Source organism: Phytophthora ramorum (assembly GCF_020800215.1).
Source record: "Phytophthora ramorum isolate Pr-102 chromosome Unknown Phyram_PR-102_s0007, whole genome shotgun sequence".
Taxonomy (NCBI): Eukaryota; Oomycota; class Peronosporomycetes; order Peronosporales; family Peronosporaceae; genus Phytophthora; species Phytophthora ramorum.
The window spans coordinates 3,089,684-3,110,492 of record NW_027150653.1 but is presented as its reverse complement, the minus strand read 5'-3'; the positions used below and the strand labels follow the sequence as shown (position 1 = coordinate 3,110,492).

At 57.5% G+C, this 20,809-nt stretch overlaps 11 protein-coding genes across 11 annotated transcripts; 4 read left to right on the top strand and 7 right to left on the bottom strand.

Moving 5' to 3' along the window:
• Positions 1-231: 231 nt before the first annotated feature.
• KRP23_8969 (Protein DJ-1-like protein B) lies at positions 232-1,027 on the top strand (the record flags this gene model as incomplete). Its single annotated transcript, XM_067894474.1, has 3 exons — positions 232-321; positions 388-582; positions 680-1,027. The coding sequence occupies 3 exons, from the start codon at positions 232-234 to the stop codon at positions 1,025-1,027; spliced, it is 633 nt and encodes a 210-aa protein (XP_067743908.1).
• A 4,443-nt stretch (positions 1,028-5,470) lies between these two features.
• KRP23_8968 (uncharacterized protein) lies at positions 5,471-6,535 on the bottom strand (the record flags this gene model as incomplete). Its single annotated transcript, XM_067894473.1, has 1 exon — positions 5,471-6,535. One exon carries the CDS (start codon positions 6,533-6,535, stop codon positions 5,471-5,473), a length of 1,065 nt encoding a protein of 354 aa, XP_067743907.1.
• Positions 6,536-7,067: 532 nt separating this feature from the next.
• On the bottom strand, positions 7,068-7,967 carry KRP23_8967 (uncharacterized protein; the record flags this gene model as incomplete). The annotated part of the gene is made up of 1 exon (XM_067894472.1): positions 7,068-7,967. One exon carries the CDS (start codon positions 7,965-7,967, stop codon positions 7,068-7,070), a length of 900 nt encoding a protein of 299 aa, XP_067743906.1.
• A 239-nt stretch (positions 7,968-8,206) lies between these two features.
• On the bottom strand, positions 8,207-8,584 carry KRP23_8966 (uncharacterized protein; the record flags this gene model as incomplete). Its single annotated transcript, XM_067894471.1, has 1 exon — positions 8,207-8,584. The coding sequence occupies one exon, from the start codon at positions 8,582-8,584 to the stop codon at positions 8,207-8,209; it is 378 nt and encodes a 125-aa protein (XP_067743905.1).
• Positions 8,585-9,285: 701 nt separating this feature from the next.
• Positions 9,286-10,387, top strand: KRP23_8965 (Mitogen-activated protein kinase kinase 3; the record flags this gene model as incomplete). The annotated part of the gene is made up of 3 exons (XM_067894469.1): positions 9,286-9,865; positions 9,931-10,257; positions 10,335-10,387. 3 exons carry the CDS (start codon positions 9,286-9,288, stop codon positions 10,385-10,387), a joined length of 960 nt encoding a protein of 319 aa, XP_067743904.1.
• Positions 10,388-10,588: 201 nt separating this feature from the next.
• On the bottom strand, positions 10,589-12,094 carry KRP23_8964 (uncharacterized protein; the record flags this gene model as incomplete). Its single annotated transcript, XM_067894468.1, has 1 exon — positions 10,589-12,094. The coding sequence occupies one exon, from the start codon at positions 12,092-12,094 to the stop codon at positions 10,589-10,591; it is 1,506 nt and encodes a 501-aa protein (XP_067743903.1).
• A 992-nt stretch (positions 12,095-13,086) lies between these two features.
• KRP23_8963 (Very-long-chain 3-oxoacyl-CoA reductase 1) lies at positions 13,087-14,161 on the bottom strand (the record flags this gene model as incomplete). The annotated part of the gene is made up of 2 exons (XM_067894467.1): positions 13,087-13,158; positions 13,247-14,161. 2 exons carry the CDS (start codon positions 14,159-14,161, stop codon positions 13,087-13,089), a joined length of 987 nt encoding a protein of 328 aa, XP_067743902.1.
• Positions 14,162-14,409: 248 nt separating this feature from the next.
• KRP23_8962 (uncharacterized protein) lies at positions 14,410-15,063 on the top strand (the record flags this gene model as incomplete). The annotated part of the gene is made up of 1 exon (XM_067894466.1): positions 14,410-15,063. The coding sequence occupies one exon, from the start codon at positions 14,410-14,412 to the stop codon at positions 15,061-15,063; it is 654 nt and encodes a 217-aa protein (XP_067743901.1).
• Positions 15,064-15,693: 630 nt separating this feature from the next.
• Positions 15,694-17,144, top strand: KRP23_8961 (E3 ubiquitin-protein ligase RGLG3; the record flags this gene model as incomplete). The annotated part of the gene is made up of 3 exons (XM_067894465.1): positions 15,694-15,898; positions 15,956-16,087; positions 16,153-17,144. 3 exons carry the CDS (start codon positions 15,694-15,696, stop codon positions 17,142-17,144), a joined length of 1,329 nt encoding a protein of 442 aa, XP_067743900.1.
• Positions 17,145-17,492: 348 nt separating this feature from the next.
• Positions 17,493-18,521, bottom strand: KRP23_8960 (uncharacterized protein; the record flags this gene model as incomplete). The annotated part of the gene is made up of 2 exons (XM_067894464.1): positions 17,493-17,508; positions 18,022-18,521. 2 exons carry the CDS (start codon positions 18,519-18,521, stop codon positions 17,493-17,495), a joined length of 516 nt encoding a protein of 171 aa, XP_067743899.1.
• A 749-nt stretch (positions 18,522-19,270) lies between these two features.
• KRP23_8959 (uncharacterized protein) lies at positions 19,271-19,825 on the bottom strand (the record flags this gene model as incomplete). Its single annotated transcript, XM_067895890.1, has 1 exon — positions 19,271-19,825. One exon carries the CDS (start codon positions 19,823-19,825, stop codon positions 19,271-19,273), a length of 555 nt encoding a protein of 184 aa, XP_067743898.1.
• Positions 19,826-20,809: the final 984 nt, after the last annotated feature.

Genomic DNA, 20,809 nt, shown 5'->3' with positions numbered 1-20,809 from the left:
AGAAAGCCAAAGTGAAGCTACTGACGTACGTGTCATACACATGGCCCTAGCCCGCGATCCAATACTATCTCGATAGTCGTCGATTCGGCGAAAGCAGACGTAGCGACGTTGCCAGGCAATGGCAAAGGCAATGGCTGCAACGGAAGTCTTGGTCAGTATCTGTAGTGGTGCACACCACTCCATTGTAGTATCTTATGCATCCGAGTCATTCTCGAACAAGCAGCCAAGTGCATGCTCCGCCTCGCTCGTCTTACGTCGCAGCTCCGTCCTTCAAGCACCCGCCAGTTCTCCACCAAGATGACCACCGCACTGATCCCCATTGTACGCTAACTAGTACTGGACTCAGCAGGATAAAAGTACTAACGTGAAAAATGCTATTTCTGGCAGGCCGACGGCTCCGAAGAGATCGAGGCTATCACGCTGGCCGACGTCCTGACCCGCGGCGGCGTGCAGGTGACGCTGGCCACGGTCGGCAACAAACCGCAGAACATCGTGACCATGTCGCGCGGCGTCAAGGTGCAGGGCGACGTGGCTATTGAAGCCTGTGCCGGCAAGAGCTTCGACCTCGTCGTGTGCCCAGGCGTGCGTTATTTTCCCTTCAACTGCATGTACTATTTTAAGTTGCCAAAGTACTAACATACATGCAATTTATTTTGTGATCTAATACTACTACTTGCAGGGTATGCCTGGCGCCGAGCACCTCCGTGACTCCAAGGAACTTGTGGCTCTGCTGCAGAAACAAAAGGACGACGACAAGTTGTATGGCGCCATTTGCGCCGCTCCGGCGGTTGTGCTGCACGCACACGGACTACTGCCCCCCGGCGCGGCGACCAGCTACCCGAGCTTCGAGCCCAAGATGACGGGCGTGGACTTCAAGCACGAGACCGTCGTAGTGAACGGCAAGTGTGTGACCAGTCAGGGGCCAGGCACGTCTATGGTCATGGGCGTGAAGCTCGTGGAGCTGCTCTGCGGCCACGAGAAGGCCCAGTCTGTCGCCCAGGGACTGCTCAACACCCCCATGCCGTAATGCAGCGCAAAAGCCGCTCAACGGGCTCCCTACAGCTTGTATGACGTTGGAGTGAGCTTCAGGATGCTGGAAATAATGAACCGCTCACTGATTGTTGGTCACCGGTTTCCCTTGAACTTCCAGGTTAATCTTGTCCAGCCACGAGTCCAGCAAGGCGAGATAGTACACCGCTGTCAGGTTCCTTGAACGGACACTACTACCGCAAGATATTCCCCTTCTGGACTCTGTAGCCAATTTATTCTGCAGAACTCCTGGTCGGGTGCCATTTACCAATTTGCCGTCGTCATGACACGCCAGAATATGAAGCTCCTCGCAACGTTGGTTTTCGTCGTCTGGCTCAGCTGCGTCACGGGTCAGAATCCCTTGTCTGGTTCTGCTTCGGAGCTGACCTCCGTGGTTGAAACGTCAAGCGCGGATATCAACGCAGACTCCGGCACGACCGATACCAGCGCCATCACTGGCTCCGCACACGACGATGGTATCCAAAGTTCTGCTTCAGCCGGCCGCGATGATTCGACACCAGTCTCGCCTGCTCCTAGAACACCAGACCCAACATTTCGCTTGGTGACAAGCGATACAGTCGCTCCAGCAACACTCGCGCCCACTGAGACTCCGGCATCGCCTCGTATGGCTGCGACAATGCCCCCACCGGCCACCTCAGCAGCACTCGTATCAACTGACGCTCCAGCGCCGCCACCTACCGACACAAGTATGCCACCACCGGATGCGTCAGCGACCATCTCGTCTTCTGAGGCTCTGGTCCCCGACGCGTCAACTAGCGTCCCGAATAATGCACCAGTCACCCCTCCAGTGAGAACTCCGGACCCCACATTTCGCTTGGTAACAGGAGACACGGCTAGTCCAGCGGCAATTGTATCCACTGAGCCACCACCTCCAATGCCTGCAGAGTCTAACGCGCCCTCCCCGAGTGATCCAACCACGATTCTCCCCTCCACGACGGCTGCATCCCCCGAGACTCCACCTCCGGTGCCTAGCGAGCCCAGTACCAATAACGAGGCTTCGACTATGTCTACTACACCCGTAGCCCCAGCTTCAAGAACTCCAGATCCGACATTTCATTTAGTGACAGGCGACACAGTCAGCCCAGAGACGGTCGCGTCTACCAATTCCCCAGCCTCGGCACCGTCTGAAACGAGCAGCACCTCCACTCCAAGTAATGGTGCGATACTGCCTGCATCTGGAACCTCTGCACCAAGAACACCAGAATCAACAGTTCATTTGGCGACGGACAATTCGGTTATTATGAGTACAATTTCCCCAAGTGAGACGCCAGCACCTCAAACTGACACGAACAGTAACCCTGCTTCGACCAAAACCTCTGCAGCCATTTCCACGACGGAGACGTCTCCTACAACCACGCGGTTTCCAACAAGTGAGCCGTCTACATCGACACCACAACAACCTGTTCATGATTCAAAGCCAGATACTGTACAAAATGCAAGTCACCAAGGCACGACTGCAACCAGTTCATCCAGCTCATCGACTAGGGGTAGTCACTCCAGAACGTCTGAGGGCACCTTCAAGGATGTGGTTCGCAACAGAACTGTCCACACCACAGGCGGTAGCAACGATACAGGGAAACTCGCAAGCTCTCTTGATGATGCAACATTGAACAGCAGCATGGATTCTCGTACCTCGAGTTCAGGCAGCGATTGGAATGATCATGATGGCGACACCAATCGTAGCGACAGCATCGAGTTTGGATCTCCCTCCGGAGAAATTGACGAAATTGGCAGTCAAGCAAGTGGTTCAGGGGCCGTCTCGGGCGCTCGAGAAACGAATACTGTCACCGACTCTGCGCTGCTGACGATGATAGTCTTTGTCTTGACGGTTTACTGCTAGACTCTAGCCTTATCGATGCATCTGCCAGCTCCTGGTCGGGCTGATCAGGAGTAGCTGTTGATCGACTGCAGTGCCTTGAGCACGAACGCGTTGACACCTTCAAACAATCAGGATCGGCATGGCCTGCTAGCTTAGGAGATGCTGACGATCAACTTGCGAAAAAGACACTTTCTTTCTGCAAATGGCTACTCTTGGAAACAAAAGTGAATGCGCTGATAGCCTCAGCAGCAGCATACCACAAGAGTTCAACAAGCTCTTCATAGACTACACGATGCGTATTGCTGCGCCACAATGACCACTGCACTGTACTTCTCTGTTCCGCATGAAAATATAGTAAACCCTCCAAGTAGTCTGAATTGCTCAACCAAGTTCTCCACGCGTCGCTGTGCAACTTGGCTAGTAATGCGACATCAGAGCGCCGTCGCTCATAATTCTTTACAACTTTCTTCTATACTCCGCCTGGTTGGCAGCAGTGTAGTTCCTGCCGACCATTTTACTTGCCATAAAACCTTTACATATCACAATATCGTGGAAGAGCTCGAGCCAACCTAGCTACACGTCGCACAGCGAACTGGATAGCACAGGATCAGTGGTAACCTCATTTATCAACTTTCGTCCAAGTGCGTTAGGTGTTCTGGCCAGCACAAGACACGCAATGGAGATCTTCGCCACTCTACTGCTTACGCTCATGATTACCGCTGTATCGACTGAGGCTTCGCCTTCTGTGGGCTCTAACACTTCTTCGACTCAGCATGTCGGCGGATGGGCGGAATCTCAGGAATTTCGAGATCGATTCACAGGTATTAGCTAGAGTTTGCGTTCACTGTTGTCTGCTGCCTACTTCGAGACTACTAAACAATTAGTCGACAGAAATTCCTCAACTTCCATCACCGACATCACCAACAGCCAAAACCAATTTTTCTGATGCTGGGAGTTCGGAAGACACCGTCGGACCTAGCACTACCACCGGCTCCACCCTATTCAGCGGCTCCGACGACGCTGGATCGAGCATGATCGGGTCTAGCAACAGAACCCATTCTGCTGGATCGGGAGATGAAGACTACCGCATCGAGTACCCGTCGTCGGACGATAGTTCTGTTGGTCGCGACTCAGGAAGTCAAATGTTCATCATCGACGCATCTGCCAGCTCGGATTCGGATGCAGGCTCAGGGGGATCTAGAGTTCGATCCATCGCGTTCTACACCTCGACAAGTGCAGCGACAATCGTCGTGATTGCTCTCACTCTCATCTAAAGCAAGAGCGGTTGCATTGAATTCATTCGTTAACGTGCATAAAGAAGTGATGACTGAGCAATGAGCCTCAATCGGCTACCTTTGTCGTATCTTGGCTCGTGGAGACGCCAAGATGTGCAATGGATCTCCACCTCAAGGCTTCACACCCGCGTCTTCGTTTGCTTTGCTTTGCTTTCGCTCGCCAAGCCAGTGTCGTCAACTGCACAATTGGCGTCACTGGTACCACGACGACAGAACTTGGAGTGCGCAAGACCCAAGATCGCAACTACGAGTGCCATGCCTCCTACGCAGATGAACAAAGTATCAGTGAAATGCTTCGGTTTGGGGGCTTCCGAGCTGTCTGCGGTCTCGTCTGAGGTCATCCGTCGAGCCAATGGCTTTTGAAGCACGGCACAATTAGCGAGGAATTGGTTGTCTTCGTTCTTTGTTGTTCGACAGAGTCTGCAGCTTGTGAGAGCAGTGCAGCCATTTGCCGTCGGGCGAGTAACGTTGCAAGTTTCGTCCGTCACAAACGAAATCCCTGTCATACTCGACTTTTTCACAATCGCTGCACAGTCAACAACGGTAGGTGCTGCAGTAGCGACTGGAGTTGGCGTTGTCGGGGTGGGTGTTCTCACAGGTGTCGATGACGGACTCTGAGTACTTAGGACCTCGCTGGTGCATGTTAAGAGGTGGTTGCTTTGAGCGGATGCCCACTTTTGGCAGAACCGACAGGTGCCGTCCGAGAAGCAGCCCACGCCGCCATTCTTGCAAGTAGAGTCTTCCATGGCTGAGATCCCCACGTCTTGATCTCCAACCGCCACGCGAGACTCGCACGAAGTAGCCCCTGCTGCATTGACGAGCACCCAGAAGCTTGCAAGTCCTGCCCAAACGACAAAACAAATCCGCTGGCGTGGCATCCTGGTCAACTCTCGCTCTCGCCGCTTGTACCAGGTGTGCTTTGAAACCTAGTAAACCGAAAATGCCGTAGATTTGGTGCTGGAAAAGTGTAGGTATTCTCGGTGATGAAAATCGCAACATTAATGCGATCGAGACGGTAGCGGCTACAACCCTACATCGACCTTGGAATAAAATGGTGAGCGTTGAGAACTTTCGTGAAAACTACCACCACTGGTCCCATGGCAGTCAATGTTTAGGCGTTTGCGAGTGATGCTCGTTTGAAGGTTGAAAGGGTCCTAGAAGGGCAATGGGGCATGACTTCAGGTGAATATCAAAAATATATTCACGTAGTACTCTGAAACGAGTGATGAAAGCACGAGAAGAAGAGGATCTAGTGTGCTCTAGACTACAGACTGGAAATGCCAACGCCCTGTACGTGTCACTAGCTTTAGAGAGTGGCAATCGATGACTGGCTCACGACCATCACTAGAGATCCTTCACGCGGAGTGTATCCGCGTCCACCGTGAGGAGTCAACAAATCGTCACCTGGGCCATCGTCGGGGGTCTTGCACTCGTCCATCGGGTTACGACGGCCCTTAACGTACATGACACTCATCATCACCACCACCAGAAGTGCCACGACTGCTGCAGCAGCGAAGACGGGGGTAGTTGCCGTCGCTACTTGAGCAGCACCGTTCTCGGATTCAGTCGACACCGACAACTTCCCGGAGCTCTCAACGACAGTATCTGCTGCTGAGGGTTTAATCGCAACCGACTCCGCTGCATCGGTGGCAGTAGGTGTAGAGCTAGCCGTCGCGCTCTCGGTAGCCCCTAGGTCTTTCAGGACTTGGCAGCTGACGAGGTACTGGTTGGCTTCGTTCTTGTAGTTACGGCACAGTCGACAAGACGTACGGGCTGAGCAGCCCAGCAATGAGGGTGCGGCGACGTTGCAGCGGCTCTCAGAGACGTACGAAACCCCCTCCAGTCCCGACCGCGAGACAACAGACGAGCAACCGGTGCTTGTCGAGGCTGCAGTTGGAGCCGGGGTGTACGTAGGAGACGATGTCGGCGATGATGTCGACGTTGTACCAGTTGATGTCGAGCTTCCTCCAAAGCTTGAGCATTTGGCGTATGGAGCACTTTGCACGGTGGCTCTCGACTGGCAGAATCGGCACTTGCTGCTCTCGAAGCAACCTAATCCGTTCGCAGAGCAAGAGGCGGTTGTGGATGCCACCGCTGAAATGCCGACGCCCTGGTCACCGACAGATACGCGGGACACACAGTCGACAGCCGCCTCAAGCGAGTCCGACATAGTCGACGATGTTGTTGTTGACTTGGTTGTCAGTTCACCCGAGCCGGCTGTAGTCATCGAGACTTGAACGTCCGAGCACAGCATGAGGTGGCTGCTCTGGGTTGCATTTGGCTTCTTGCAGAATCGGCACTGATCGCCATCAGGGAAACAGCCCAGGCCCCCAGTCATGCAGGTAGCGTCTTCCACTGCAGTAATTCCCATGCTCTGATCACCGGTCGACACTCTTTCAGAGCACGTAGCTGCCGAAGCTGTGTTAGTTCCTGCGTTCAGTACAGCCAGCACCAGGCAGAAGGCGCTCGAAACGTGGAGGACTCGCATCGTGTTACTTGACCGGAAAACGACTGGCGTTGTCAAGGCGGCGAGCCTACTCTGCTGAATCTGTCGACTATGAAGCGGTCTGCGAATTGGGGAATGACTTGCTCCACCAAGAAGGACGAGGCTGCTTCAGTGCGCGCAGGTAGGTAGTAGGCGACGATCGAAACCACTAAACGGATCCCAACATAGGACAACTTCAAGCACGTTCTCCGCACCATTTCCTCCTTGGTGTCACGTCACGAGTCTCGTTGCGTCAAGGGTAACGTTAGTAGAGACCCCGTTGAGCTGCAGGTGTCAAGTTGATCGTTGGAACTTCAGCGAAACCACTCGATTCATCCCAACCGCAACGGCCGCAACGTCTCGGAGCACCTGCTTCCTCGCTCGTTCCGCCTGCATCTGAGTTACAGTCCGATTGCTGCTAGTGTCTCCACTTGGTCTCATGGCCATTGACCATTGGCGGCTCGAGAAAGCCCCTGAACGTCCGGGTCTCCGCGTCCCATCGAGCACCGTACCCCAACGCGTTGCGAACTTCCATCGTCGCATGAGCATGAGGGAGGCTGTGGATGTTTTTCCAAGTGGCAGAAGCCAGGACGTCACGGACTTTGCTCTCGGCTCGCTCGTTTTTCGCTGCGTCGTTCCCCTTGAGCTCGCCCCACCAGCCACTCGAACTTCTCGCACAATGCTTGCTGAACGCTCGCGCGCCGACTGACAGCGGCTCGCCAGGAGTGAACCGCTGCGTGAACGCGGCAAGGCATTGATGGAGCGTAAGTGGGGCCAGGCTGCGACTGCCCACCGTCTGCTGGAAGCCCAGCAGGGTCAGAACTCCACGCGCGCCGCCGATCTCACCCACGAGTGACGCCGTCGCCTTTAGCACGTTCTCTTCCTCGTCCCGTTGGACGCCAGCTACAAATGTGCGAATGGCGTCCACGGAGACAGCGAGAACTGCTTGTCGACTAGTAAACTCGGGAGTCACGCCCTCGATTGCCAGCGCCGAAGCTTCGGAGTCAGGCGTTATCGACTGGAGCGGGTTTACGCCGGTCTCATGCCACGCGTAGAGAATCACCGCCAACTGAGCCGCGTACGGTGCACCAGATACCCCCACGAGCACTCGATGGACTGGAGCGAGTCCTGTACGCTTGTCGCCCTCCTCTTTGACGCCGACGCCGCTGTCCGTGTCTTTATTATCGTCACGTAGCATCTGCGCTCGGAATTGGGCCGAGTCTTCGGCGTCCTGGACGGACAGCTCACTAGAGAAATACAAGCGAAGGGCCTGCTCAATGGAAGCCAAGCGGGACATTGAGTTGCAGTGTGTCGCCATTGCGTTGGAGTCCGCAGAAGTGGTAATGGAGACCGTCACGCCAGGCAAGAGACCATCACTCACACGAGCTCTTTCTGAAGTTTGTGTAGCCATCTGACGTACGTGCGGACGAGAGCAACAGGAAATGAAGTAGGTTTGTATTTGCAAGTCAAGAGCGGCTTCAAATGTTCATAGGTAGCGTAGAGCTGAGATCGATGCAGAGTAATAGTCCATGGCGGCGAGGCGTGGAGGCTGGAGGCTTACGCGATCTGGAAGGCCTCCGAGCAATCATCGTTGGAAGCAGTCGGTGACGTTGAAGCTGCCGTCGGCTTCGGCGTCACTGTCGGAGTCGTGGTCGGAGCCACTGAAGGTGCCGGCGCCTGCGTTGCAGTGGTTGCGGCGCACGGGAGCAGGTGCTTGCTTTGGTCTGTGCTGAACGCCATGCAGAAGCGGCAGGTGGCGCCTCCACCAAAGCAGCCCAAGCCACCTTGTGTGGGGCAAGTCGGCGCGTCTTCCGCCCAAATGCCTACACCCTGGTCGCCGCTAGACACCTGACTCGAGCACGAAGTAGCACTGGTAACTTGCACGCCGGTCCAGACCCACAGCAGCGTCAATCCGGCAATCTGAAGCACGCGCATCTTGGTGTCGAACTGGAGAGAGGCGGCTTGAGTTGCTGTGGAGCTGGTGGCAAGTAGCCAGCCGAATGGATAATGCGTGACGGTCGGGGCGTCCGCATCGAACCAGGAAGCTTCGTGGCTCGAGGTGCGCCTAAAGATATCGGATCCTCGGGATCAGACCATGAAGGCGAAGATGGCAGCGCGCCTAAAGATAATCTGCATGTAGCTCTCGCTTCTCGTCACAGATACAGCAGCGCAGCGCAGCACTGGTCGATTCGGCCTTGCAGAGCCGTCCTGTGCTGACAGGCGTGTCAAGCGCTGCGCTTAGTCGTCTGTCCTTGTAGTTCAGAAGGCGTCGGCACTGGCTGCACAATGGCTGCTCACTTGTAACTCCACTCGCGTGAGTAGCTTCAACCGGTTTGATCCGCTCGCACCCATGGTCCGCCCTTACGCGTGCACACACAACGGCTAGCCATCCGGTCGTTGCATCCGCGCGTTATTAAAACGCGGGTGCAACGCCAATATAGTAGTCATTCGCGCTCGGCACTCGACTTGTCCTGCTTGATCTTCTGCGTGCAACGTAACGTCTGTCAACGCCAGTAAGTTGAAGTCGCACTGGGCGCGTGAGCTCTTCTTAGACGACCCCCGAAGCCTGGCGCGGGGAAGAGACGCTATCAGATCTCGATCGTCCTCTTCGTCAGCACATCCAAGCTCCACGGACCATGAACAGCCTCGAGAACTCCTTCATCGCGGGTGCCGGCGCCTACGTCAAGGGCAAATACGCCATCACCTCCACGGGGGTCGTCCGCAAAGGAACAGGTCGCGCCTTCAGTGTCGTGCCGGAGGAGCTCGAATGGGGTGGACAGGTCATCGGACGCGGCGCCAGCGGCTGCGTGCTCCGATCGCGACACCGGCCGACCAACACGCCACTAGCACTCAAGATGATCAACATGTACGACAAAACCAAGCGCGAACAGATCATCCGAGAGATCAACGCGCTGTTCGACTCGAAATGTCCGTGCCTCGTGACGTTCTTCGGCGCCTTCCTGCGTGACGGCGCCGTGGTGCTCGCTCTTGAATACATGGACGGCGGGTCGTTAGAAAACGTCATTCACCAGCTCGGTACCATCCCCGAGCACGTCCTGGCCAGTGTGGCCTTCCAGATCCTCCACGCGCTGTCCTACCTGAAGACCAACAAGCGCGTCCACCGCGACATCAAACCGCCCAACATCCTGCTGAACAGCCAGGGCCAAGTCAAACTCTCGGACTTCGGCATCGCCTCCGAGCTCGGCAACTCCATCGGTAGGTCTTCTGCTTCTGCTGCTGCCTCTTGACCATGTTCTAGTCTCTGACTCCTTGTCTTGTAGCCATGTGCGGCACCTTCGTCGGCACCTTCCGCTACATGTCCCCGGAACGAATTCAGCACACGCAGTACAGCTACAGCTCGGACATTTGGAGTCTCGGCCTCGTGCTCATGGAGGCCGCCACGGGCGTCTACCCGTACCCGAAGCACAAGACGTGCATCGATATGCTGCAGAGTGTGCTGGAAGCGCCGCCTCCAGCTCTCTCGCCGCAATACTTCTCGCAGGACTTCTGCGACTTCCTGCAGCAGTGTCTGCAGAAGAACCCGCTGGACCGCGCTTCAGCCGACACATTGCTCGAGTCGCCTTGGTTACAGCGCTGCGGAGCCGTCAGTACGTCAAATCTGCTTCGTCCTTTGGGTCTTGGCAAACACTAACGACCCTTCCTGCTTGTTCTTGCTCTGCTGCAGATCTAGAGAGCTCCATTGGCAACGTGCGGCATTGGATCGACTCGCTCCAGTAGCAGCCTATAGACAACCAACACCCTAAACAGCACACTCGTTAGTCAGCCAGAGGAAACAGGAAACCCCGATGTCGATGAATACTCGCTTGTATTGTTACAGTCTCATTAAATAGGTTTCTCGACGGAGAAGTTCCGCCGTTCGGTTCACGACCACAGACGACCAGACTCTTTCTTTCACGTCACACGACTCACAGGCACCCTTTACTGCGAGTCCTCGACCGAGTTGCAGCCCATGATGTAGCTCATAGCAGCCTGCAGACACGCCAGGTAGTAGGCGGCCTCCGATCCGTCCTGGGACTCGTCGATGGCGTACTGCTCCATGAGGTACACCTGCGAGTGCAGGTGGCTCAGCTCGCAGCGGCTCAGTACGTACACGAGCAGCGGCAGCAGCACGTCCGCGGAGATGCAGCTGCTGTCGAGGCCCAGGCCTTGCTTGGCCTCGCGGTAGAGCGTGCACACGGCCCGCATGAAGGCCGCCAGCACGCTGGACGGGACCAGGTGCGGCATCTTGTTGAACGCGGCGATGGACTCGCTGAACATCTGCTGCTGCTTGGCCTCTGCAGGGACGGCTACAGGCAGGCCGACCTGCTCCAGCCCCAGCTCGCGCATCTTGGCTGCCTGTTCGCGCCACGAGCCGTTGAGCTCGTCCAGGTCGGCGGCCGTGCCGCGGTAGCACGCGCAGGCCAGGCGGCTGAAGACCATGTGCTCCACGAACACCCTAAGCGCGGGAACCTGCTGCTTGACCACGTGGGCCTCCTCGGCCACGGCGTTCACGATCTCCTGCACGAGCGACTGCATGACGTCGCGCGGCTCTCTGTCGTCAAAGACGTTCTTAGGTCCTGGCTGGCTGCTGGCGCGCGTGAAGGAGCGCATGGTGTCCAGGCAGAGCTTGTCTAGCGCCTTCTTGAGCTCGGGCTTGAGCAGTTTCTGGCGACTCAGCAGCTTCTCGAAGCGCACAAGCGCGACCGAAGGTTCGTCCTTGGCGGCCGTGACGCTCTCCACCTGATCCAGCACTTGTGAAAGCGTCAAGCCGCTCACCTGCACGCTCTTGCCTCCGTGCAGCGCCATGAGCTTGGCCAGGTACTTGGCCTGCAGCTGCAGCACCTGGCGCATCCAGTCCTCGGCCAGTGCGCGGTCCGACTGCTCGATGCCGTCCAGCAGCGTCTGGCTGGCCGCAAAGCTGCCGCGGTGGCGCGCGGAACCCGTAGCCAGCTCGTCAGCCTCGTCCAGCGCCAGCAGCGTGTGCATGTCGCTGAGCACGGCCAGCGAACGGTTGCCCGTGGCCACTTCGGCCACGAGCTGCATCTGCAGCAGCGCCACCTGGTCGCGGCGACTGGAGCTGAGCCAGCAGCTCACGCTGCGCAGGAGCTCGCGGCGACGCGACAGCCGCGCCTTGCGCTTGAGCACGTGCTGGCTTTCCTGCTGGATGCGGCGCGAGAGCTGTTCAAGCGCCGAGGACGCGGCCGAGTTGTCGACGGCTGCGTCGAAGCTGCGCCAGCGGCGCTGGGCCACGTCGGCGGCCGGGATCGCATGGTCCACGCCACCGAACGAGAAAGTGCTCGGGATGGAGGTGCGGCGACGCAGGGCCGCGGCCTCCGACTCGATGGGCGACGTCTGCGCTGCGGCGGACGGGGACGCGACGGCCTTGGCGTCCACGACGCGCTCGGCCACGGAGATGGCCGACACGCTGAGATCTTCTCGGCCCATTTTGTTGACAGGAAGCTAATTCCGGTTCGATCCACTGCGCGGCACGAAAAGCAATTGTGAGCGATGGGCAAGGCAACGTTGAGTTTGCGGCAGAAAAGCCGCTCCGCACGTGTGTAGCACGCCAGTCGCTAGGAGTGGAACCCCATTCAGCTAACGGAGGGTATCGTATTGTACAGGTCCCAGAAAATCAAAAAGCATAATGAATACGAGTTAGATGCCAATCGTGGCTACCACCGAGGGTAGGGTATTCGCATGCACAGAGGTTTCGATGTGAAATCTCTTCCACCCCGCCTAGCAAAAAAAATCAATTCCACCACCTGGGAGACTCGGATAGCCGAGCTCAACTGCGTGCTGACAGCAGCGCTGTACACGTGCGGCCGCCGCTAGCTTATTATTAGAGCCCGCCGCGCCGGCCGGCTGGCGCTGCTCAGCAGCGAAAGAACTCGTATCCAGCTGCGGCGCTGCTTTCGCATAGAAGAAAGCACCCTTTTATCCTTCATCCGAAAAATGCAGAGCCAGCCCGCTTCTCTTGGCGCGCACTTGAGCCGCTCGACGGCTCTTATGCGCAGCGCTTGCTGCTCCTGGCAAAGACCGGTGCCGCGATGTCCTGCCACAGGACTCCTGCACCGCGCGCAAGATGGGAAATCGACACTAGCAAAGAATCGGCTTAATTTGGATCTTGGCGAGGATGAGCGTTTGTGACGACCGAGATATACACTGGCGCCAGTGCTGCGCCAGCACCACCACCCATTGCATGGAAAAACGTTGCATTGCCCTACCTTGCATTGCCCTACCGCCGCCGCGGTCCCGCCTCCCTAATAGGACTTCTATCGCCGTCGGTTGGACGCATACATTGGCGACGGAGGTATGCTGGTGTTTAGCATAGCATTGGCCGTTTTCCCTTTGCGGCACGACTCCTACTCTTTCTCTCTAGGCTGTGTCGCGTGGCGCGCAGGACGACGGGTCGCTATCCTGTATCGCAAGTTGTCGTCTTACTGGGTCTTCTTGGCCTCCAGCTTCTTGAGCGCGCGCTTGCGCAGTGACAGGTGGGTCATCATGGCACCCTGCAACATCAACACAACCCCAGAGTTCGTCAGCCCGAGATTCGTCCGCGGAGATTTTCACAAGCAAACGTTATAATCCACAACTCACCTTGCTCAGCAGCCATGTGGGGGCGCTCTCGTACAGCCAGATCTGCAGCGCGTGCGGCCAGTAGGGCGACACGAGCGTGTCGTAGCCCAGGTGCGCCACCGACGCGCGCGCGTACGTGGCCGGCGACGGCACCATGAAGCTCGCGTGGCGGATCTTGGCCAGCTTGGTGGACACGAACATGGGCACGTGGCACTGCACGTGCACATTCTTGGCGCTGTACTCGTCCGCGAGGCACAGTGTGAACTGCTCAATGTACTTCTTGGTGGCGCTGTACTCGCTCAGCAGCGGCACGACCATGCGACCCGAGCCGGAGCTCACGTTCACGATGGCGCCGCGCTTGCGCTGCGTCATGCCGGGCAGCACCAGCTTGGTCATGATAGTGGCGGCCGTCACGTTGAGCTTGATGAGGCTGTCCACGCGGTCCTCTGCGAGCTGGTCGAAGAACTCGGGGAAGTCGTACGACACGCCCACGTTGTTGAACAGCACGCCGACGTCCTTGACTTCGTCCAGTTTCTTACGCAGCGCCTCGCGCACACTGGGCTCGTCCACACGGTTGAAGTCCACGGCCAGGATCTCCACCTGCACCTTGGGGTACTTGGCCAGGATCTCAGCGCGCGCGTCTTCGAGGCGGCTCTGCGTGCGGCTCATGAGCACCACGTTCATGCCCTTGCGTGCCAGCTCCATGGCCAGCGCCTTGCCGATGCCGTCCGTGGCGCCCGTGACCACGCCCCACTGGCCGAAGCTCTTGAGGCTGCGCGCCGGACGCAGGAAAAACACGTAGAGCGAGCCCAGCAGCTGCAGTGCCAGGCGGCCGAGCACCAGGAAGCCCACGGCCGCGGAGACCTTCACGGCCAGGGGGGACGCGGCCAGCGCCGCCTGCACGGGCGCCAGCAGTTCGAGCACGCGGTCAGCCATCTTGATGCGCTTGGGGGATCGCCGGATCGAATTGTGACAACCACAGATTGGCAATGGGTTCGGTGGTGTGACGTCATGATCCGTACTTAGACGGAACTTCAGACAGCAACATCCTACGGTAGGTACGTAATTAATGGGTAAGTTACGGTGTGTAAGTTACGAGGCGTCCTATCCTCGCGTGCTGACTACAGAGCCCATCGCCGCCTTGCCATCGCCCTGCTTGCTGCGTCCGTCGATCACCTCTCAGCATGGGCAAGCGGCGCGCGATTCGTAAGATGCTGACGGTGTCGGACGGCTACTGGGGCTTCGTGCACCAGAAGCGCTTCTACCGATGGCTGTACGCGTCGCTGACGTTTTTCGCCATCTTCGCCGTGGTCGTGGCTTTCTTCGACGTGGGCGCCGGCACATCCTACGCCGCGAGCTTCGTGGCTAGCAAGTACACACAGGGTGAGTTGGACGAGAACGAGCGGCTCCTGCAGTGGATCTACGTCTTCTACCCGACGCCCTTCGCCTTCGCGTGGTTCCTCGTCTACTTCGCCAAGTTCCTCTTTTGCTGGAAGATTAAGCGCCTGCGCAAGGCGCGCAACTACAAGTACAACCTCATGCTGGCGTCGCTCGTGGTCGCTGTGTTCTACGCCGTCGTGCTTAAGTCGGTGCTCAAGATGACGCTCTACTCGGGCCCCAAGCTGCGTAGTGCCGTGGTGATTGGCCTCTGCGAGCTCGGGCTCGTGGGCATCGAGGTGTTCGACGAGCGCAAAGAACGCAAGGAGCGGCACCACAAGAAGAAGCTGTTGCGTGACCAGCAGGCAGCGGAGGAGCAGGTGTATCGCCAGCACCAAAAGTCCGACGCGGCGGCGCAGCAGCAGTTGGCCCAGGCGAGAGATCCAGCCAGTGTGCTGTAGATGGCGAGAGAGACCACTGCATATACTCATATTTAGAGCTTGGCCAACTACTAGAACGGAGTCTCGATCAGTCGGACTGGGAGGCGTGGAATACAAATACCTTTGCACACAATTGCGCTATCTCTTTGCAGCCTGTGTTTGACGAGAAAATGCTGCGTTAGCAGGAGAACAGCTGCAAACCCCTGCTTGTCAATAATCGTGCTTGTTTAATGCACCTCAGGCCGTCATCGTGGTCTTCTTGGAAAGGTAGCATGTTGTCTTGGACACATTGCCGCCAAAACCCCCAGCTCCGATCGTAGTCGCAGCAGTTAGCTCCACCAGCTGGATGAGGGGTCGATTCGCAGCTACTACGACGTAGTATATCGTTGATTGTTTGAAAGCAAGACCATTCTAGCATTACAAAGTGGAATGCCAACGACAACTTGCTTGATAACGCATCGACGCCTGCGCATTCTTCCCGGTCAAGTTGAAGCTCGACCAGCGAGATACCCATAGTGTGGTGCACACCACACCTCCTTACTGAAACCAAGAGAAATCCATTTTTTAATGGCTCCATTTTTTCTTCTTCCACCTGGTTTGGACGACATTCTACAAATTTCCATCAAGGCCCAGACTTCTCAGTGTGACGCAATGGGCAACGAGCCGAGCAAGCAGCAGCGGCGGCGGCAGTCGACTGCACGGCGCTCCGAGACGCAGACGGGTCCGCGCCCCATCGCCGGCCACTCGGACGCGCTCACACAGATGATCCCGGACCAGTTCACGGCGCTGCCCCAAGTGACGCAAGCGCTGCGTCGTAGCGGCCTCGAGAGCTGCAACTTGATCGTGGGCATCGACTGTACGTCGACACAACATTCCATAAAGCATCACTTTTACTTACAATATTGTGGCGCAGGCACGAAATCCAACGAGTGGAGCGGCAAACGCACGTTCGGGGGCCGCAGTCTGCACGAGATCGACGACCCGGACGCCCGCAATCCGTACGAGGACGTGATCGAGACGATCGGCAAGACGCTGCGCGATTTTGGTGCGTTGAGGGCTGCTGAGATTGTGTGGCCTGAGGTGATTTAACGCCTTTTGCGTGTTGTGCAGACGAGGACAACGTCATTCCAGTCTTCGGCTTCGGGGACGAGTTGACGTGCGACCGCGCGGTGTTCACTTTTGCAGAGCGGGAGGGACAGGCTGGGCTCCCGCTGGAGCATATCCGCTCGCGCTACCGTGAGGTGGTGCGCAATGTGGTCATGGCGGGGCCCACGTCCTTCGCGCCCATTATCAATGAGGCGGTGAACATTGTCAATCGCACAGGCGACTTTCATATCCTCGTCATTATTGCAGATGGACAAGTGACCCGGTCGGTGGATATCCCGCCCCATGCAGTCAGCAAGAACGAGAAGGAGACGATCGACGCCATCACGTACGCTAGCAGCTTTCCTTTGAGTATTATCATGGTGGGCGTGGGCGACGGCCCGTGGGAATCCATGATCTACTTCGACAATTATCTCGTGCACAGGAAGTTCGACAACTTCCAATTCGTAGAGTACCACAAAATCACGTCCCAGTTCAGTGACCCACAGACGAAAGAGGCGCAGTTCGCGTTGCAGGCGCTGATGGAGATACCGGATCAATACCGTACGATCAAGGCGATGAATTACTTGGATCGCGGGCCGTTCAGGGTTCGCACAGATCTGCCGCGTGTTGACATTTTCCCTCCCCCTCAACCTATTGAGCACGTCCACCAGAGCAACTACGGTGTCTTCCAGCCACAAACTCAGGCCCACAGCGCAGCTACTGCAACCACAACAACGCAATACGGCCAAGCGACATCACCATCAGCGCCTCTCTTCGGTTCGGCAGACGATGCGCGTAACGGATCGGCACGTCCAACACTGCAGCATCGCTCTTCGCGCGCTGAGGACGAGCTCGCTCGACTGCAAGACTCGTTGCTGTGCTCCATATGCGAGGAACGAAAGAAAGACACGGTGTTTCAATGCGGGCACGAAACGTGCCAGAAGTGTGGCGACTTCCTTTCTCACTGCCCCCTCTGTCGGCAGCAGATCCAGGTGCGCATCAAACGGTTTGGCTAAGGGTGTATGGGTTTATCGGACCGCAGACCAATTTGATGGCCGAAAAGTGATCGCTGGGGCGACGCGGGTAGAATGTAGATTGAAGTTGTCCGAGATTCGCGCCCAGAGCAATTCGCGCTCCTCATTTTGTTGATTTATTTTCTAAGAGATTTTTAGTAGCTGTGTGCCTCGAAGTGGGGTCGGAGTTGTCTCTAAACAAGTTTATCGGCTTCATTTTCGCCTGGAACTCGATAGACTCGGCCCTGTACATCGACACAATGCAAAATTGCGCTGTTGTTGGTAGAAGATCAATTGAAGTGTGTGTGGAGTGAACAAAATGTATTGCGGCCACTTCCGATGGCAACCACGTTACGATTCCGTCACTCTGTTCGAGGATGGACCGACCGGCCTCCTCCTGCAGCATTAGGGCGAGGCCGACGGGTGGTCCCGCTTGGCGCCGTGGCGAATGCACACGCCGTTGCGTACCGCGCCCTTATTGCAGCCCTCAGCTTGGCAGCGCTTGCCACCTCCGTGCGAGACGCACAGCGTGCCCCCCACCGCACTCTTGGAGCAGCCCTCGACCTGGCAGCGCTTGCCGCCTCCGTGCGCAATGCAGAGCCCACCCAGCAACGCCGTCTTGGTGCACTCGGGCGTTTTGCACTTGCGCCCGCCGCCGTGCGCGGAGCAGAACCCACCCACGAGCGCCGACTTGGTGCAGCCTGCTTCGCTGCATCGCTTGCCTCCGCCGTGCGAGATGCAGAGCCCGCCTTGCTTGGCGCTCTTGTTGCAGTCCGGGTGCGCGCAGCGCTTGCCGCCTCCGTGGGAAATGCAGTAGCCTCCGGTCTTGGCGCTCTTGGAGCAGCCCTCGGCGCGACAGAAGCGGCTCTGCTTGTGGTACTTGCAGAAGGTGCCGTTCGGGCCGCGGATGGTGCGGTAGCAGTCGGGCTTGGCGCACACCGTGTTGAGCATGGATGACAGATCGAAGCCGCCGCGCGAGCTGCCGCCAGTGCTGCTGCTGCTGTCGTCGTCGTCCAACGCGGCCTGCGTCATATCTCCGTTGATGATGAAGCTGAGGCTCATGGCCGCGATGCCGCTGACCGCTTCTCCATCTCCGTCCTCCGAGCAGCGAAGAGGCGAGGCCGCCGCGTGCAGGCTGTTGCCGCGGTTGACGTTCTCATCGTCATCGCTCGAAGTGCCGGAGTCGAAGCGGCCCGCCATAGCGTGCGCCATGGGCAGCTTGGCGGGCTCTCCGCCTGGACGAGCCAGGGTCTTGGTCAGCGGCGAGTGCAGGTGCTGAATCTGAGGGAGTACAGGGTAGCGAGAGGCGGACGGCGAGTCCGGGAGAGCGCCGTGGGGTGGGTGGTCGGTAATAAATGAAGGGAATGTACTCGAGGCCATCAACGAGACGAGCGACGAGTTGGGGTGGGAAGCTGCTAATGCTTTAAGCTGAGCTTGGGGGGGGGGAGGTACGACGCTGAGTCGTGTGGGGGCGCGAGTGTAGTAGGATTCCGATACGGAAGAGCTACTAGAGCGGATGTATCTCTCGCTCCGGTGTTACGCGGGACGAGTAGATGGGGTTTGAGAGAAAATCTCGAGTGAACATGGAGGTGTCGATGGTCCCCCCTTGGAATGACCTGCCAGATGGGGAAACGACGCGTTTTGTGCACCGGTGCAGAGAAAGAGACGGCCAGCCCTGTGCGAGTCTGCTGTTGCTGCTGACGCTGGTCGTCGCCTCCTGTCGACCATCGCGGTCGCCTGTTTCGGGGACGCGTGAGCGGCGAGTTCTATGCGGATGTTTGCCTCGCTACTTCGAGTTCAGACGCTCGACGCTACCAAAACGCAGTGGCTGTGGCCCAGCAACTCGCTCCGTCTGGTGGCTGCTGAATCCTGGACACGACTTGACGTAGCGCTCGCCGCGTCTGCCTGCATGCGTCTTCCGCGTACTATTAGCCCAGCGACGACAGATCAAAGCGGTGTGGCGAGTGCTGCCTTCGCTCGAAGACGCACCGCATCAACCAAGAGCGGCCCCTGCACGCAGGACAGGAGGCGAGAGAAACCTTCATGGGTATAATAGCACAACTGGCAAGAGCGCCATTTAATACGTGTATTACAGAGTCTCATGTACAGGTAACCTCGAAGCGGGTTGACTACAACGATTGCTGAACTCGGTGACGCTCCGTCGGCCTGTGCGTGCCCCGTAAAGCGCGCTCGCCGCCACAAGTTGGTCGTTGCTGTGACCGGCGCTGCAGCACTTCATCTTCCGCCCCCGCGGCTCTGTCCGATCGCCGCCTCTGGCTTTCCCGAGCACGATTCGCAGCGTGCGAACTGCGGCCGGAGCAGTTAGTGGTACGCACAGTGCCGTGCTCCGGACACGGTGCCAAGGCACCAAGCAAATCAGCACCGTCGTGCTGTATTATAGAGAGCAGTCGCACACCGCGCGGCCGATCCAGCGGCTTATCTCGGTTGTACACGTATTGCACCTGTTCGCCGATCACCTGCCTGTGTACAACAAGATAATTGAAGGCAAGGTCCGACCTTGCTCCTGTGCTATCTGAAGTCTGAAGCGGGCGAGGTGCCTCCATTTTCGGAGCCGGTATCATAATGGCCACTTCACCACAGGTCACGGCCCGCGATAAATTCCACACGCTCCCGATTTCATAAATGCACCGATCGGTTTGGCGGAGACCTCGACGATAACACATGGGGCTGCGAGTAATGCGTGAAGGTGCTCGTCTTTATGATCGCTGCTTGGCCGGAGAGGGGGCAGTCCATCGTATGTGGCACTCGTTGAACGTCTCGACTTCTTATTCCAGTGGTTCTCATGAAGGACAGAGCAGCAGCGGCGAGTACGCGTAGCTACAGTGCCGTCAACGCGTCCGCTGCCCACCCACTCGTTTGCCCAGCTCGGGCGACCACGCCCATATGGGTCACGTTTTCGTTGCCTCGGCCGAAGCGATCGGCTTCTGCATCAGCCATCCTCGTCGACACCAAGATGGGGAAAGGCAGATCGACTAATAGCCGGTGCTCAGCGAGCGGTGCCCTCGGAGTCTCAGACCCGCTTCGGCGCTCGCGTGTTCGTACTCACGCACGCAAGTCGCTGCAATTGCACGAAGCAATCCTGGTGCGCGCACCAGTTCTCTCGGTGCCGTCACTTGGAATAAGTTAGTAGTACAGCACTACGACGAGATAGTGCAGCCGTATTCTAGAATACGCTCCCGCTGGCACGCTTTCCGTCGGAAACGTGTGGATCAAGGGCAGTCTCAGCAACCGAAGATTTCCCGCTTGAACATTACTAACCTCGCGCATGACTCACTTACTCATTCATTGTGATGCATACCTCAAATTACTAACGCCACAGCCACAGCCACAGCAAAAGAGCCTTTGCCCACGGCGCACAAAAAAAATTGCTGCTCATTAGCTTCTCTCCTCCCAGGTGCTATCCGGATAGGGTGGCCAAACCACGCTCAAGAAATGCCGAGGTCACCTGCTGCGAAAGCCTTCGCGTTTGTAATATCCAGCATGGCGATCGGAAAATTTCCTGACGACCACTCCAGGCCGCACCAGCGTGGCAAGCTTGCACCGACCGGCTCGTACACTCACGCGCACATGGATCGGAAGACCTACACAGGCACCACGCCCTTGAGATGATAACGTGGTGTGAGGAGATGGTACATGTACCTCGTTCA